The following is a 17,255-nucleotide window of genomic DNA, read 5'->3' on the forward strand; positions in this document are numbered from 1 at the left end:
GTCTGAGTCTATCTGAAACCATATTTAATCTGTCACTACAATAATTTTGTGGTTATGCTAAGAGCCGTTTACATTTTTATGTGATTCTTATTTTTGTTAATTCTTCTAGGTTAGCAAGGAGGCAGAAAACCAACTCTAATATTGTCTAAAAATAGCTTTAGTAAGACTGAACTTCTTATTTCTAGCATGAATTTCCAAATGTGGTCATTATCTATTGATTTCATAAGAAAAAGCCCCTTACCAGATTCAATTTATGTTCCTAAAGCTTGGCCTTCATCTGATTTCTAGAAAAGTTGTTGGCTGTGGAACCTAAATTTCAAATGCAATCAGTGGTTTCAGTGTGATTCAGTCCATGGACATAATTGGGTTGAATAAAATCTAAAACAATATATCCTTCTGGAACATAACACTTTCATATCTTGGGGAATATGGCACTACCAACAGAAGACTACTAAAACACATCAAGTGTTGACTTTTGGAAGCTTCAAAAGAGCTCCCACCACGCTTTTTAGCCCCCCAAATAGCAAATCTATTTCTCTATATTTTGTCATTCAGTAAATTGAAGTCCTGTGGTATACTGCATTAGTTAGGAGAAAAAGGGTTTTTAAATGTTCTTTTAATGATGGCCCCAAAAGTATCTGACACAGCAAGATGCATGTGTTATTGTACTGAGAATATAGAATAATCCAGTGTCACTGAATTTAAGACCTCTTCCCAGTCTTGCTGTTCCTAGCAAGAAGTTTGGCCTGTGACTGCACTTACTGTCTGTGCTCATCAGAAACTGTCAATGTTTGCTTTTCTTTAACTGCAGTCTGTAACATCACGCTGTTTATTAAAAAAAAAAAAAAAAAAATTAAAAAAAATTGTGTCCAAACAATCTTTAGTGTACTATATATTTTAAAGGAAAAACTGTGGTAATTATATTTTGCCGTTTCTTTTGAATACTTAAAAGCAAACCAGTGTTGCTAATAATTAAAATTTAGCTGAATTTGAGTTCTGATCAATAATGACTAAGAATAATTGAATGAAAACTTGAAAACTATTATGCTTTAAAAGCCAATTTTTCTGCCCTAGTAAAGTGATGAATATTAGAGAAATACCTGTTTAAATATTAACTTCCTTTAAGCATAAAGAATGATATGCTTGTAGTTCAAGCAGAAATGTATGTATACACATACATGTATGAATGTGTTTGTATGTGTAGGCAGACTTTTTTTCAAGTCAGTTAAATACCAGAACCCAAAAGAGAAGTTGGTTAGAAGCAAACTGGTTTTGCTTTCAGTTGTTGTAAACCTTGCAAAGGGGGACATTGATACTTCTTAGTACTTCTAAGCAATTAACAGCAAATAATTGCTTAAATTTTGTTTATTTGCCAAGTGGTTTGAGTGATTTTGAATTAATATTGTTCTAAATTGTCTTTGTTCTCTAAGCATAATGTCTCTCTTTCCTGAAATGAACCAAGTAGCCACTATACAAATGAGAAACTGTAGTAATTGAAACACTTTAGGTTTCACACACTCTAGGTTTCAAATTAGTGGTTTTCAAATTAGTGGGATTTGTTAGGAGAAAAGTCCCCAAAATTGCATATTGTTAGATGGGTTTCAAACTTAAGAAACTGTGGAACAGAGATGTGCTCTTAATTTAAGAAAACTACAGAAACTCAATTTGCAGAATGATTTAAAAATTGTATGCATACAAATATTTTATCACAGAGAAGTCTTCGGTATACAAAAGAATTTACCACAACCTTTTAAACAGCACATTCTGGGACCTTAAATACATGATCTTATTCAGTTAGCCAAGAGAAGGTGAGGGAGAATCCTCTCCTGCAACTTCCTACTCTTGCCTTTATACAAGTTGTCCGATGAAAAGTACTAAGGCTGACTGAATTTATTTCATTTTTTAATAAGAATTGTATACATTTAAAGTGTACGATGTAATTTGATACATATACACATAGTGAGATGGTTACTACAGTCAAGCTAATTGTGTCATCTCACAGTTTGTGTGTGTGTGTGTGTGTGTGTGTGTGTGTGTGTGTGTGAGATAAAAGCACCTGCAATCTCCTCTCATAGTCGATGTCCAGTATTCAGTACAGTGTTAACTATAGTCACCATGCTACATACTTAATCTATACTTATCTTATATCTGAAAGTTTGCACCCTTTAACCGACGTCTTCCCATCCCCCCGACCTCTCTAGCCCTGATAACCACCATTCTACTCTGTTTCTATATATTCAGATGTTTTAGATTCACATATGTATGAAATGCACTTTTTCCTTTCTGTGTCTGGCTTATTTTACATAGTATATTGCCCTCCAGGTTCATCTGTGTTGTTGCAAATAATAGGATCTTATGTTTTAAAGCTGAAGAATATTCCCGTGTGTGTGTGTGTGTGTGTGTGTGTGTGTGTGTGTTACCACAATTTCTTTATTCATCTGTCAATAGACACAAGTTGTTTCCACATCTTGGCTACGGTGCTGCAGTGAACATGGGAGTGCAGGTATCCTTTAGAGGTACTGATTTCCTTTCCTTTGGGTATATACCCAGAAGGAGGGATAAGGCTCACTAAACATTGAAACTTAGCAAAAGACTTTTTTTTTTTTTTTAATCTAACATTTTAAAGCGCCTCTACTAGGTGCCAGAAACTAAGCTAGGCATTTCACATATTCCCTAAAATAATCCCATGAAAAAAGAGATTATCCCCATTTTATAGGTGAAAAGAGAGAGGCTCAAACATGCAGCTGAATTGCCAAAGGGACCCTATCTGGAAAGTTGTCATTAAGACCTACAGACTCAAACCCTCATCTGAGAACCGTGCTCTCCCCACTATTCCACAACAGAAAGAGGAGAAAACGCCAAAATTGTTCATTATTAGTCAAGTGAATATTGCTCTATTTAATCAGTTTATTTAGTAATTTGTGGCTTCACATTAATTTCTAAAAAGCATGTCTTTGCTCCTTCCTTTGCTTCTCCCCACCCTTCACAGTTTGAATTAATGCTGTTCCATACAAGGTACTTGGCTGCCTACCTCACCTCTGAGTGCAGTGCTGTGTCTTGCACACAGTAAGGACAGGTACTGTGTCAATCTCACCATGCCAACAATCAGGGCACCGCCTAGCAGAGTTAAGGAAGGCCAAAATAAACAGTGGAAGATGACCGTTTGGTCATACTTTTTTATAAGAATGACATCTTCAGACTGGCTGTCTGGACTGTAGAAGCATGAAAAGGGGGTTCCGTTTTTGTGATCGAAGAATTCCTTTATGTCCAGAGCTCTGTTGAGCAAATCATTTCTATCTCGGTGGCACTTAGGTGTGTAAAAGCACTAGGAATATGGAAGAGGAAGAAAGATGAGGATGCCCTCTCTGACATCAAGCACTTAACTAAAACAGTTTTAAATCTGAAATAGCTTCAAACTGAAGCTTTTTGTGGGGAGTTTCGGTCTCAGGAGGTGATGAGACCTATTACATCGTACGCAGGGAAGGGTTGGCAGGAGGGCCACAATGAAATGGCCATTTCCAGGCCCTAAGCGAGGATGTGGGAAGGTATCCTTAGAATAAAGACACTGCAGAAAAGGCGCTGACCAACTTCCTAAGGACCACACTTCTCCCCACATGCAGTCTATTCCTGAACCGTAACTCAATGCATTTGTCCATTCAACAAATACGTGTTGAGCTCTATGTGCGTACAACACCTATTAATCCCTCTGTCATCTTTGTCTTGACTTCCTGTAGTAAGATCTTTCCCTAAAGGATTGGCACATGGGGGCTTTTGCCCGAGGCCCACAGAAAGGGCCCCCCCTGGGCTCTGGTTCCTGGGAGGCAGACCCAATGGAGAATAAGGGAGTTCTATCAGCTGGTGATGTTCTCCCAAAAAGCTCCAGGCTTATTACGAACCCACCAAGCGCTGTGCCAAGAGCCTACAAAAATGTTTGAAACCTGAAAAATCACATCCAAAATAGAAAACAGAAATCATCAGATTGAAATTAGTGCTTAAGTAAAGACAACGTGTAACATGTCAACTAATCTAATACAATTCAACTTTGGCAGGTGTAAGTGTACATTTTGTCATAGAACCAGTTGAGTAACTTATTAAAATCAAAACTAAGAATCCTTTTACATTTCTCTGGTGAGAAAAAATATTGCTCGATTTCAGGTGGATTTTTACCATTTTTGATATGGGGAGTGGGTCCTCCAAAAGTAAGACTGCCCACAAGTGACTCTTTTCTTTGGCTCAGCCTATAAATTCCAGATACCAATTTATGAAATTGGAATAATATGTCCCCTTTCCGTATGCCCCATTTTTTCCTCCAACAATGCTTTTAGCTTCATTTATTCTGCTTTGACCACTAGGAAAACATTAACTGAAAAGAAACAGATTTATCCCTAGAGATGGCCCGGGGTTCTGCACCCTGCTAGGCCAGGCGATGGGAAAGGGTTGCTATAATTAGAACTTTTTAATTACGTGAACTTTACATTACCTTGGAATTTATCTGGACAGCCTCTTCATTATAATGTAGGAGAGCTTTCTGACCTGAATGGGTGAGGTTCACAGTCACCTGAAGACACGGGTATTTGCTCTGACCTTGGCAGCCCACGTCACAGGTGAAAGCACAGCCCATCCAGTCATCCGTGATGCGTGTGTGCATCGTGGTGCAGTTCGATTCTTCTCTCTGAGTGCTTCAATTTGAAAAAAAAATAAATGATCTTTACCCTCTAGAAAACTTAGTTCTAGATTTCTAACGTGGTAACCGGAGGCGTTTATCCATTCTGAGGTAATATGGAGCCATTACAGAAGGAACACAATGATGAGAGAGCATGGCGGACGCGGAGACGGAATATACAGCAGCAAGTTGCCAAGTCCCGTATCAGTTACGTCCCTCCTGGCATATTTCTCACTACACCAACCCTTAGATCCATGGTTTTCAAACTTCAGAGTCACATGAGTGAATGTGTTAGAGTGAAGAATTTGTAAAAATATGGATTCTACGCTTCACACCCAGAGATCTGGGTTCACTTGATTGGAGTTGAGGCCCAGGAATCTGTCTATTTAACAGAATTGGTGATGCAGGTATTTGGAGAACCGTACTTCGAGTCGTATCACCATAAATACTGTAACCACCAAGATTCACACACACTCAGAAACCTTGTCACCTCTCGTGCGTCATCATTTCAAGATGCGTCCACTGGCTTGCCCTGATGACCATGTGCCTTTGGAAGAAGACCAACAACAGGGCTCAGTCGACACAGCCCCCAGCAGTTCTGGTCACAAGGAACAATTCCATGTACCCACTCTGCTTCCACAGAGGCAAATGCAAATCACACGCCGTCCCATTAGAGAACCCACCACGTCTTTGCCATCGGTGGTTCCTTGCGGTCAGGACCTGCGTCCTAGTCATCCTTATGTTCCTCACAGCTTAATAGTAAGCACTCAATAAACGTTAATTGTGTTTGTTGATGAGAAAAAAAAAAGTTTAAAGCTCAATGCCTGTCTCATAGTAAAGGCTCAGTGAGTGCAGTGAATTCAATTTGACTTGGAAAGCCGTCCGTGAGAATTTTCCTAGGGACACCATACAAAGGATGTCGCAGGTGCAATGACAAGTGGTAGACAACATTTCTTCCCATGAAGACTGTGGTGTTGAAGAGAAAGGACATGTATGTGTGAAATCATTAGAGCCCAAGTCCAAGATGAAGGAAATGAGGGTGAGAGGAATGGCTCTGATGGAATATACAGGACCAGCTGCTCGAGCACCCTCACACCCACATCTAGGTTATGTGGTGTTTCCCTGTGTGTTTCCTGGTGACTTAAACACAAGAAGTTAGAGTATCGAATCCTGAAGTCAGAATATTTGAAAAGCATTGTTTAGCTAGCTTCATACTGTACTCCTGTTACGATCTGTGACCGTAAGTCATCATTGCACTTTATTAATATAACAAAGCTGAGACACACAGTGTAGTTTAACACAATCTTAAGGCCCAGGACATAAAAACATCACTGGATGGGGGCTAGAAGGAAAATGTGTTGGACAAGTGAAAAATACAAAAATGGGAAATAAGGTTCTTTCACAGGTTTAGCACTGGCCTACTTTTTCACAAAATTAATTTCCATACTTATTTAGAGTTCTCTGCTTATCTGTGTTAGAACTTAAATTCTCTAAATCCTAGCCAAGTGCCGAATGGAGTATGATTTGAACCTTCCTTGAAGATGTCAGGAAGCTCCAATATAGAGAGCGGGACATTCTTTCCTATGCACAAGGGCTGGGCCAGGCCCTTACAGGTGGAACCAGAGATGTATTTAGCCCTGAAAAAAACTGAGCACATTCTTTCAATAGCATTGTATGTCTATCTGTCTACAAATAGACAGAAACCATCCTTTGACTGAGAGATAAGTATTTCACAGAGTGGAAATAGATATGAGCTACCCAAGCCTCTTAATTATCATTTTTATGGAGCAGAACTACTCTCTGGTGCCACAAGATCACAAGGCAAAAGAGAGATGAGACTTCACCACTCTTAAGCATTCACTACGTCACTTTAAAAAAACCAATTTCCAGAAATGTTTTGAAAACTAAAATTTAAATATGAGCAAGAGTTTGGTGCCATCTTCAAACCATCTAGCAAATACATCACATTTTTAAAAGACAATCTGACCTGCACACAAACATACACATACACACACATATTTATTCAATTTACATAAATATATGTAATGCAGAGGTGATAGAAAGAAAATGTAGCAACAGGAAAAGGAAAGTAGAAAGCTAGAATGAATTCAAGAGTGAGGTACAAACACCTAACTTGTAGATCATAGATCCCTGTTAGTTGTGAGAACTGGGCCACAAATTAAGCTCTAAGCTTCCTAGCAGCCAAAGCAATAAAGAAAACACAACCAGGTATGAGATTCCTGGTGTCCATTGAATAAAAGTAAGCTGGTTGATCAGGAGCAAGAAGAGATTCTCCTGGTGCTGATATCAGAGAGAAAATTCTCCTTGGATCCTTCTAAGAGTGGCACTATGTGCTATACTGGATGGTCACCTCTACATTGTTGCCCTAACCATGTTAACCCTGGAATGGCAGGAGATTAGGCTGACAAATAACAAAGTAGGCCACCCACTTCTTTTTCTATGACCTCTTTTCTTCGCTGAACTCCTAGGCATTCCTTTTCCCATTCCCTCTGGGCCTTGTGTTGTTCATCGGCTAGCCAAAGAGAAAGTGTTCCTTGCTTTCCCAGTACTGCCCTTCCCCAAAATACTTCATGTTGTGTGAGCCATCCTCTAAAATTAAACAACTCCTCCCCTGCCTAATCAAAATGTCCATCCCCCACATTGCAGCAACCTTCATTTAAGTATTAGGAGGCAAGAAGTCTTATGTATTCTTTACTGGCTGTGTGACTTTGGGCAAGTTACTTGGCCTTTCTGATCCTCAGTTTCTCATTTATAAAATTAAAATAATGCTTCCATTATGGGTTTGCTGTGGTTTAGAAAGGATGAAACATTGTATATTTGTCATATATACTTAGTAAATGGTAACAATTTTTACATGCATCTAATAAGGAAACTAATTATAAGAAAACGAAAGAAACTAATATTTATTGAGCAACTACTACCATGTTTTCCCAAAAATAAGACCTAGCCGTACAATCAGCTCTAATGCGTCTTTTGGAGCAAAAATTAATATAAGACCGGGTCTTATTTTACTATAAGACCAGGTATAATATAATATAACATATAATATAATAATATAATACCAGGTCTTATATTAATGTTTGCTCCAAAAGATGCAGTAGAGCTGATTGTCTGGCTAGGTCTTCTTTTCGGGGAAACATGGTATATTCCAAGTAGACATCATCAAATTAAAAAAACTCAGACTCTAAAACTTTTATTGTACTCATGTATAAGGCATAAATTAACCCTACCAGGGGATATCTGTATGTCAAAGCAAGAATTTGTTACCTACATGAATATCTAATTTGTGAACTAGTTGTTGGAAGTATTTTTGAGATTGAAGCGGGAAGCATCAAAGAAATACCTTCCATTTTCTTACCACCTCTTCCTCCACACCCAGCTGCCTCCCAGCACTGAGACAGGAACAAGTGAATCTCTTTCCTGTCCTAGACACCGGTCAGGAGGGCTGCAGAAACCAAACCAGCCTCCCTCCTCTACCATTGTGCCTGCATCTGATCTGAATTGGAAATTCTGGGTCTATCTTTCTCTGTTTCTTACCTGAGCATAAAAGGCTTTAGGATGGTTATTCCAAACAAGAAGAACATTAGGACTGAGAAGCCCATCATTGCAAATCCTAGAAGCATGGCTCGGTCCTCTCCAGCACTGGAAGGCAGCTTCTTGTGCATATTCAGTGGGTCTCCATTATTGGGGTATATATTTCTCTTCCTCTCTGAGGTAGACAAGGCTGTCCTTTGGAAGAAGTGGGGAAGAGATATTTCAAAAAGCTCATAAAGAAGTGGGAACATTTACCAACAACCCATGGGGTGGTGAGGGGATGATCTCATTTGCTGCCCACCTAAGGGTCGTGAGCAGGTTTGACACAACACAATGAGATCCCATGTGCAGAGCGTGGTGAAAAGTCCGTCTAAACACGCTAAAATTATGTGTTATACTTTTTTTCTTTAACGTAACAAACTAAGGAATGTTAGCTGGTAGAAGTCTTTACAGACCTGTTTAATTGATGGCTAGAAAAGAATTACTTATAAAAGTAGCATTCATTTGTTTGGTGTAAACAAATATTATGAATTTGCTTATCTTTCAGGGATATTGCATTTTATCCCTGAAAATATTTTTTATGTTCTTCGATAAACTTCATATGGAAAGAATGACTCAGAAAGTTCACATTTGGACTAAACAGCATCCTGAAATAGGATCTGATTTGTTCTTTCATATCCAGCTGTTGGAAAGGCAGCGTATCTACCATGGGGCTTTCTGGCCCCGGGCCCAATCCACTCAGAACAATGAGGGCTTCACGGCTGCCTTCTCCTCTCTCCCTTCACCCCACTTCTCTTCCTCTCTGTCCACTCACACGCTTCATGAGTGGCCCCACATTTCTTCCCTCCTTCTCCCTGCTCTGCTCCAGCAAAGGATGTAATAAATTCTCTCACAGTAGGGTTCCAGAGAACAGTAAAGTCCAATACAAAGGTTGCAGACTCGTGACCCATGAATAAGATCCAGCCCAGAAATGTGTTATGTTTGGCTTTCTCTATAGTGTTTTTTTTTTTTTTAATGGATAGTTGTTAACACTTTAAAAATCATGCAATTTCTCATAAAAATGCTAATTTCTGACTTTTGAAAACACCACCAGATCCACATTCCTGCCTATGAACAGCTGGCCAGACCAAGCAGAGGTCCCCCTACGGAGAGCAGGAGTGTGTTCTCCAATTTGCCTCCATCTCAAATCAGTGTCACTGGTTTGCTGTTCCTGCTCAGAAGGCAATTGAGTCCCTCAGGTAGTTCTGTTTCAGAGACTTAGTGAAATCTGCAGCCAAACAATCGCAGTTATCATGGTACAGGCTCAGGCTCCATCCAGCCTTCGTAAAACGCTTACTAAATTTTGAAACTAAGTAAAACTCCTGTCAAGGGAATTGCTAGTTGTTTCCTTCCAAAGCATATTTTATACTTTCTCCCCCATCCTTTCCCTTCCTCTTCCTAACTCCCTTTCTCCTAGGCAACACCTTCAAACCAAAGAGAGTGAGAGGCATGTATTCAGGATGTTCCAAGAGCCTGCCCTGGGAAGCACTGACCTCAGACGGCAGCAATCCTGGTTACTACGACTTTGGGGATCAAGAACCTGGTCTGGGGATTTGTAGACTGCATTGATACTTTACTTATCCTCTCTCATCCCACCCTCAGAGAATGAGCAGGGGGGAAAAAAATTAATGAAATTTGAGCCAGTACATTTGACAATTTATCAACAAACATAACTGATTAAGAAAAGAGTTTTCGTCCAAAAGTGAAGTTCAGATATTTTGTGGGTTTCCAATACCCAACACCCTGCATTTTCTCTTTTGTTCTGAAACTTGATTTTAGTTGCTTGGACTGTAAGGTATCCTAGAGGCTTATTGTAAGCTATCTATGGATGCCATGCGTGAAGAGGCTTATTATGAGGTCTCTCTGGCATTTCTGATATGTTGATTTCATGTACTCAATTATAATTGAATGATATACAAAATGGGCATAACCTGATTCTGATCTAATTTAAGAATAAGCAGACCTGGTAGTATACTAGAGTGTATTATCTCTTACTAATATGTCTGTCCATTTTGTTCTAAAGCTTTATGAAAAGATGACAACCTCATAGATCCCTTGTAAAGAAGTTGTTTCATGTTTGAGGGGAAGGAGATATAAAATAATCACCAAAAATAAATACACAGATATATTTTTATTATTTTTATTAATGGGCTTCTGTTTCACCAGCATGGTGAACTAGATACCCACTCTAACTGCAATCAATTAAAAATTTTGGTCAAAGCTTTATAAAAATAGTTGGAAATACTCATAGGACAAAAACATTCTGGAAGTAGGAACACAGAGAAGAAAGTGAACAGAAGTAAACTTTTGCCTTGAGGGCATGTACAGAACTTGGTGACCTTGAGCTTCAGTTTCACAGTTTGGGGGAGGGCACAGGGACAGGAGACAATGCCCAAAACCTATCCAAGGTATAAGTATGAGATTTAAAACACCACTCATCTAGACCTGGGACCCCCAAAGGACCTCATACTCTGTGTAAAGATGAACTAGAAATAACCACCTCACACCCTGAAACTAGTAAAGGAGGAAAATTGTAATCTCCCCTTGAGATTTGGTAACTTTAAGGTGATCACAAGAGAGTTTTAGCCTGAATTCACGCTACCTGGGAAATTCAAAACCTTAACCTAAGAATTGTGTTTAATGTTGTCTCAAGTAGTTGTCCCTTTAGCAGCTGGCAGAAGCAAATACACACTTCTCTGGAAAAACTCACCTCCGACCTAAGCCTCAAAGGAATCCTATAAAAGTTCAAGGACTATGTGTTCTCACTCAAAAGTCATAAAACACACAACAAGGACCTTTGAGTGAGAAAAAATACACAACAGAAAAAAAACTTCAGATATTTGGACAGTGTATGAAAATATATCTATAATGTGTTTGAGGAAATAAAAGAAGGATTGGAAATATCAGAAACAACAAAAGACTCTAAAAACTCTAGAATTTCTAGAAATGAAAAATAATTGAAATAAAAACTCAATGGACAAATTAGGTACATCTGAAAAGATAATTAGTAAACACAGAGATGGATCTGAAAAATAGAGTATAATACATAGAGATTTCTTGAATGGCAAATATTAAAGCTAGGTTAAGAAACATGGAAGATAAATAGAAAAGGTAAAAAATAAGGTCTATTCAAGATTTCAGAAAAAGGAAAGAGAAATAAGTCAGAAGCAATATTTTAAAAAGATAATAAGATTCCAGAATTGATGAAGTCCACAGATTCCAAAGGCCCAGTATGATAAAATTTAAAAACCCATGTTTAGACATATCACAGAGATATTGCAGACACCAAGATAAGAGAAAATCTTAAAAGCAGACAGAGGGAAAGGCAGATTAACTTCAAAGGCATAACAGATAGGCTGAGAGCTTATTTCTCTATAACAAAAATGGAAGCCAGAAGACAGGAATATTGTCAATATGCTGAGAGAAAGTCACTACTAGCAAAAATCTCTCAAGAATAAGTACGAAATAAGGACATTTCAGTCACACACAAAACTGAGTTTGTCATCAATAGATCGTCACTAAAGGAAAAGGTCAGGTATTTACCTCAGGCAGAGGGAAAACAATCCAGATGGAAGAGTAAAGATTTAACCAGAAATGAAGAGCAATTACAGGGGTGAATGGGTAAGTAACGATATTATCCTTATAAAATAATGATAATTAAATTTAAATATTGAAATTTAAATTATTTTTAAATTTTTTAAATAATTAAAATTATTATCATCGTCATTATGGGGATAAAAGATAAATACATCACAAAAGCATATCACTTAAAGGGGGTGAGAGGGTTAGTGTGTTCCAAATGTCTGATATTTTTCAAGGGGAAGATAAAGACATTGATTTCTCCTTAATAAGTTCAAGTTTCCATACTAAAATTTATGGAGTATCCACTAAAAGAGTACAAATAGGTGATATAGTTTCCAAGCTAGTAGAGGGAGAAAGAATGCGGGGGGAGGGGGGGGGAAGAATCAATCCAAAAGAAAAACAGTAAAGAGGAGGAAAAAAAAAACCTCATGGAAAAGACAGAACAAATAGAAGGCACACGCGCGCGCACACACACACACACACACACACACAACATGATAGAATAAATCCAAGTACATCACTAATTACAATAAATCTAAATGGATTAAATGATCCAGTTAAAAGACAAAGATTAAAAAAAAGACAAATATTGTCAAACTGGATTTAAACATGTATAATTTTATAAAAGATACATCTAAAACACACAGCTATAGAAAGGTTGAAACTTGTCAGGCAAAGTCTAATGAAAAGCAAGCTGATATGAACCTTAAGGTTAAAAAGCTTTATTAAAAGTTAAGAAGGTAATAACACTGATTAAAGTTTCAATTCACCTGGAAGATTTAACGATACTAATTTATATGTACCCAATAACATTGCCTCATTGATAGGATTACAGGGAGAAATGGACAAAATTCACTGTCAGATTATTAGATATTTTTATGTACTCCATTAGTAATTGGTAGCTCAACCAAGACAAATCAGTAAGGAAATAGATTTGAGCAATTAACAAGCTATATCTCAATGATAACACAGGATATCATCCTCTACAGAATATACATTCTTCTCAATACATATATGAAGCATTCATGACACCTAACTACAAACTGAGCCATAAAAAAAGCCTCAAAAAATGTCAAAGAATTTGTGACCATAACGCACTTTTTATATTTTCATTTTATGAAACTTGGAAAATACAGAAAAGTCTAGAGAACAAAAATAACCCACAATTCTAGTACTTAGACATCATAACTGTTCACTTACTGAATTATTTCCCTCCTCTATATTGTTTTAAATAGAATGAGATCTCACTAGAAATAGTGTTTTCTTTTAATTTTGTGTTATTCACTTAACATAATAAGCCCTTTCCCATGTCAGCAGCAATTCTTTGTAACCCTTTTATTGGCTACGTAATACTGCATCAGTTTGATGTGCCATAATTTCCTTAACCATTTCCTTATTGTTGAATATTAGGTTGTTTTCAGTTTTCTGAGACCACAAGCAGCCCTGTAATTAACTTTGTGGTATTTACAAGTACTTTCATCCAAGGACCTCAAAGCACTTAGGAATGATCTAATTTTGCTCCCTAGCCAGAGATGAGTAATCAGCATTTGTATTCTTTTTTGCCAGCAATACAGCTTCATTTCTAACCAGTGTGTTACCCAGAGATGTTTTATTCATAAAGGCAGGATCCACCCTCTTCTGTTGTCTCCCCTGCAGACAGAACTGACTTTCCCAACAGCCCTGACTTCTACACTTGACTACAGGTGTCTTCTGGCTTAGCCTGAGGCAAACTCAATTTCAAAGAGCTTGAACCTGCTCATGGGGTGTGATCCCTGCAGAAGCCAGCAGCCTCTCCCTCCGACACTGTAACTTGTGCAAAAAGTGTTCCTTAGAAAGATGCTGTAGTTCGTCAAAGCTTGATAATTCATCGGATTCTCGTTTCACACATGTATGCAATTTTAAGCATTGGTATGTTAAATTAATATTTCACTGCAATTTATTTGTGTTGCAGAGGATATCTGAGTAATTATTTTCACACTTCTATTTTTTAATTACAAAATTATTTAACAACTTCTTTTGAAACAGCAAATGAGGTGAAGTAAAATCAACGTGTTTCATCGAGTTTGGTAAGAGGAAAGAGCAATAATCCAATTGTGCATTTCAGAAATGAAAATGGGATACTGTACTGCTTTGGGGGGTGCATGACTGCTCTCCTATCTAGCTAATTATGTTAAGACCAGGGCATTAAAACTTGTTCCATTGCATGTTGTCATTTGATCCTCTGCCATACAGTGATTCACTTTAATTGTCTTTTCACAAAAGCTTTAGTTCATTTCTAGGAGAGAGGTGTGTTTGCCTGTATCTCTTTCCTCTGTAGCATATCTGTTCCTTCCTCCTCCAACTCCCATATCCGTCCAGACCCCTGTATCTCACTCTCCTGCATTCTCTCTCCCAAATACCCATGAGAGTAGATGATGGAAGTGGGTAATGTGATGAGCAGTGTGATCTTCACTGTTTCCACTTTCTCAGCTCCCAACTCGACTTCAAATCACTAATAAATCATCCATGTTTCCAGATAGAGCAAGTGAACTTGGCTATGAAATGTACCCCTCCCTGGAGTAAGCTGGCAAGCTTTGACTATCCCATGCCTCCAACACCCTCAGACATGGCTCTTCCCTCCACTTTGGTGTCCACTTCTGACTGCCCCACTGCCCCTAACCAGGGGACAGGCAGAGGGAGAGCAGTGTCATGTAAGGCTCTCAGCCCCTCTGCTTTGCATTCCCCTGGGGAGAAAAGAGGCCCTCAAGATAGCTTAGTTATCTCACTTCCCCCCTTAAGGAGTAGGTTATTTCACTTCCCCTCTTAAGATGGCTAATAACTGGCTAAAATACTTTAATGGAAAGGTATAGAGAGTACACAGGGAGCATGCTAAGGTACGTGGAGGATATTACTGTCCCCATTTCGTGGACTAGGGGATGAGGCAGAGAGATTAACTGACCTTCCCACAGTCATCCAGCTAGTTAAGTGGTGGAGCTGGGATTTGAACCCAGGTCTGTGACTCCAAGGCCCAAGCAGGCTTCAACAATCGGACCAAATGCTGGTGGTAATTTCCTCATTCCTTCACTTAACCAAGAGATATTTATTGAGCACTAACTATGCGCTGGGCTATGTGCTAGTGATGGGAGCCAGGGGTGAGTTTAAAAGGTTCCTGTCCCTCCAAGAGCTTGCAACCTGGAGGAGGAAGCCAACAAGAAAGGATGCAGCCCCCCATGTCAGTGCTGCTGGAAGCCTGCAGGGTCCCCCAGGAGGCATGGCAAGGGGGTACTCTCAGCGGATGAAGACCAAACTCAACCCCCAAACTCGTGATGGCCGCACTTCCTCTAGCCACTTGTTCAGCGAGATGCCCACTGTAGAATGAGAGATTCCGGGGGGTGACTTACCTCCCCTGGCACCGCCGGCTGCCCTGGAGTGCAATTTGAACGGGGATGTTGAACGGCTGCATGAGAGCAGGGGGCTGGGCAAAATGGACTCCTTTCAGAGTCATAGCCTCTGAGGGTAGGAGAAGGGTGAAGCTTAAGCATCAGCGGAAGTGGGGTCCCACAGGGAGCCACCCGTTCCCCGCAGGGGCAGCCACCAGAAGCTAACACCTGGTGGTGTGCAGTGCCAGCCTTCCTGGACAGGTGGGAAGCCTAAGGCAGGCCCACCTGGTGGCTGTGCAGACTCCGAACAAGACCCAACAGGCACTCCTAGATGCTCAAAAAGACCCTGCGTGGTTTTCTGCAGCCAGACCTGCTCCCCGTGGTGTCCCAGCGCCTGCTGCCGCCTTATCACCTGTGTTCCGCTTCAGCAGCCAGATGCATCGCCATAGAGACCCAACCGCTTGTGGAAAGTTCTGAGGCCCAAGGGACCCCATATAATTGGTGAGGGACATTCTCAGTTCAAGGTTTATAAAAAAAGGAAATTTTTTCCCTGGCTGGCCACGTTTCCTTTATCACAAGTTGTCTGTTAGGGTGCAAGCTTAGAAAATGGACTTTTCTGGTTAATTGCCTGTTCCGATTAAGAGACTGTTTCTATACTACATGTGATTTCCCAAATTTTCAAGACCCAAACGACCATAAAATAACTCACCATTAAAACTATATCAAAGGTTAAAAACTATCAAATATCCTTTCATCTTTCTTTGATAACCTAAAAGGCATTTGGGGATCTTTTAAAATGCCCCCAAAATCATAAACGGCAATTACCATTATATTGTAGCTTACTGAAATATGGATGATAGAAGGCTAGCTATACGACTTTTGCTGTGTGTTTTTTAATGCAGGTAATATCATCTCAACATTTCCTAAAACACTGGTATAAGCAAGAATGTAAGCATAATCTATAAACGTTCATGTCTATATATAGATGTATTAACTGTTACTTGCAGCTATTTTAATACTGTTTAATGAAAATACATAATTTATATACTTCTGATTTGTATTATTTTTCTGTTAGTGTTATGGACTTTTTAAAGTATTTGTTATAGTCCTTTTTCAACTTTTTGTTTTTAATGAACTGATGCAATTTGAAATAAAAACTGATAGCAACCAGAAATTTTTGCTTTCTGCCTCCTACTTGTAACCTAGCCTTGTAAATATAACAATACAATAACCTTTCATTTTCAGATTTAGATGTGCTAATAAATTCTCCTCCAATGTAGCATGTAACTATAAAGACATGAATGATTTGCTGCTGTTTTTATGTATTTGATTTAACCTCAGAAGTGTGGTGATGTTGAGCCTGTGAAATCCCTGCTTGCTCCAAGAATTTGCACCTGCCTTTACTGGGGCTTCCCAGCCATTCTCCTCTTCTAAGTCTAGCTCCATTTAAGTGAAAATACTCATGCACAACCTTTAAAAATTCACCTTAAGATGATATGAAGAGAGAAAGTGAATTATTTTAAATTACTTTTAGTCTCAATTCAAAAGTTCTGGTAGGCCCAAATAGATTTATCTGGGGTCCTGGACAATTCTAAGCCTGGAAATGTCTTAGATGTAGTTGTCCCATTTGGCCACCTGAGATTGATCTCAGACCTAGCCTAGGCTTTTTTTTTAGTTTCATTTTAAATAGGGCCAAGAGAGCAAGTAAGAAGGAGTAACGTAATCTGCTGTCCTTTGAGTTTCTTCCTGGTGCCCCTTCACTTGGTAACTGGCTGCCCTCTCTGTCCACCAATACCAGACCTCTCTCCTCTTGCCCCTACAGTAAGTCCTGTCCACACACACACTCCACTGGAGAAGAACCTAGAGTGGTTGGTATGAATTGCAATCTCAATGTACCCATTCAGGGACATGGAAGCTAAGACAGGAGTGTGGTGGTCAGAGACACCAGGTCCACGTCCCTTCGCTCTATATCAGGATCTCTCGTCCTCACTTTTGGTCCCCAAGACCCTCTCTGAACTCCTAGCTTATTTCTTCCCCTCCAAGTTGCTGGAGGTCAC

General features: G+C 39.3%; 1 protein-coding gene across 1 annotated transcript; it reads right to left on the bottom strand.

Moving 5' to 3' along the window:
- Window positions 1-758: 758 nt before the first annotated feature.
- KCNMB3 (potassium calcium-activated channel subfamily M regulatory beta subunit 3) lies at window positions 759-16,363 on the bottom strand. The gene is given in 5 exon segments (XM_088794111.1): window positions 759-807; window positions 809-825; window positions 4,481-4,679; window positions 8,222-8,413; window positions 15,220-16,363. Coding segments are annotated over 5 exon segments (561 nt in total). The 5' UTR covers window positions 15,324-16,363.
- Window positions 16,364-17,255: the final 892 nt, after the last annotated feature.

The sequence above is a fragment of the Rhinolophus sinicus genome, chromosome 17 (assembly GCF_057876585.1).
Source record: "Rhinolophus sinicus isolate RSI-liver-muscle chromosome 17, RSI-T2T, whole genome shotgun sequence".
Taxonomy (NCBI): Eukaryota; Metazoa; Chordata; class Mammalia; order Chiroptera; family Rhinolophidae; genus Rhinolophus; species Rhinolophus sinicus.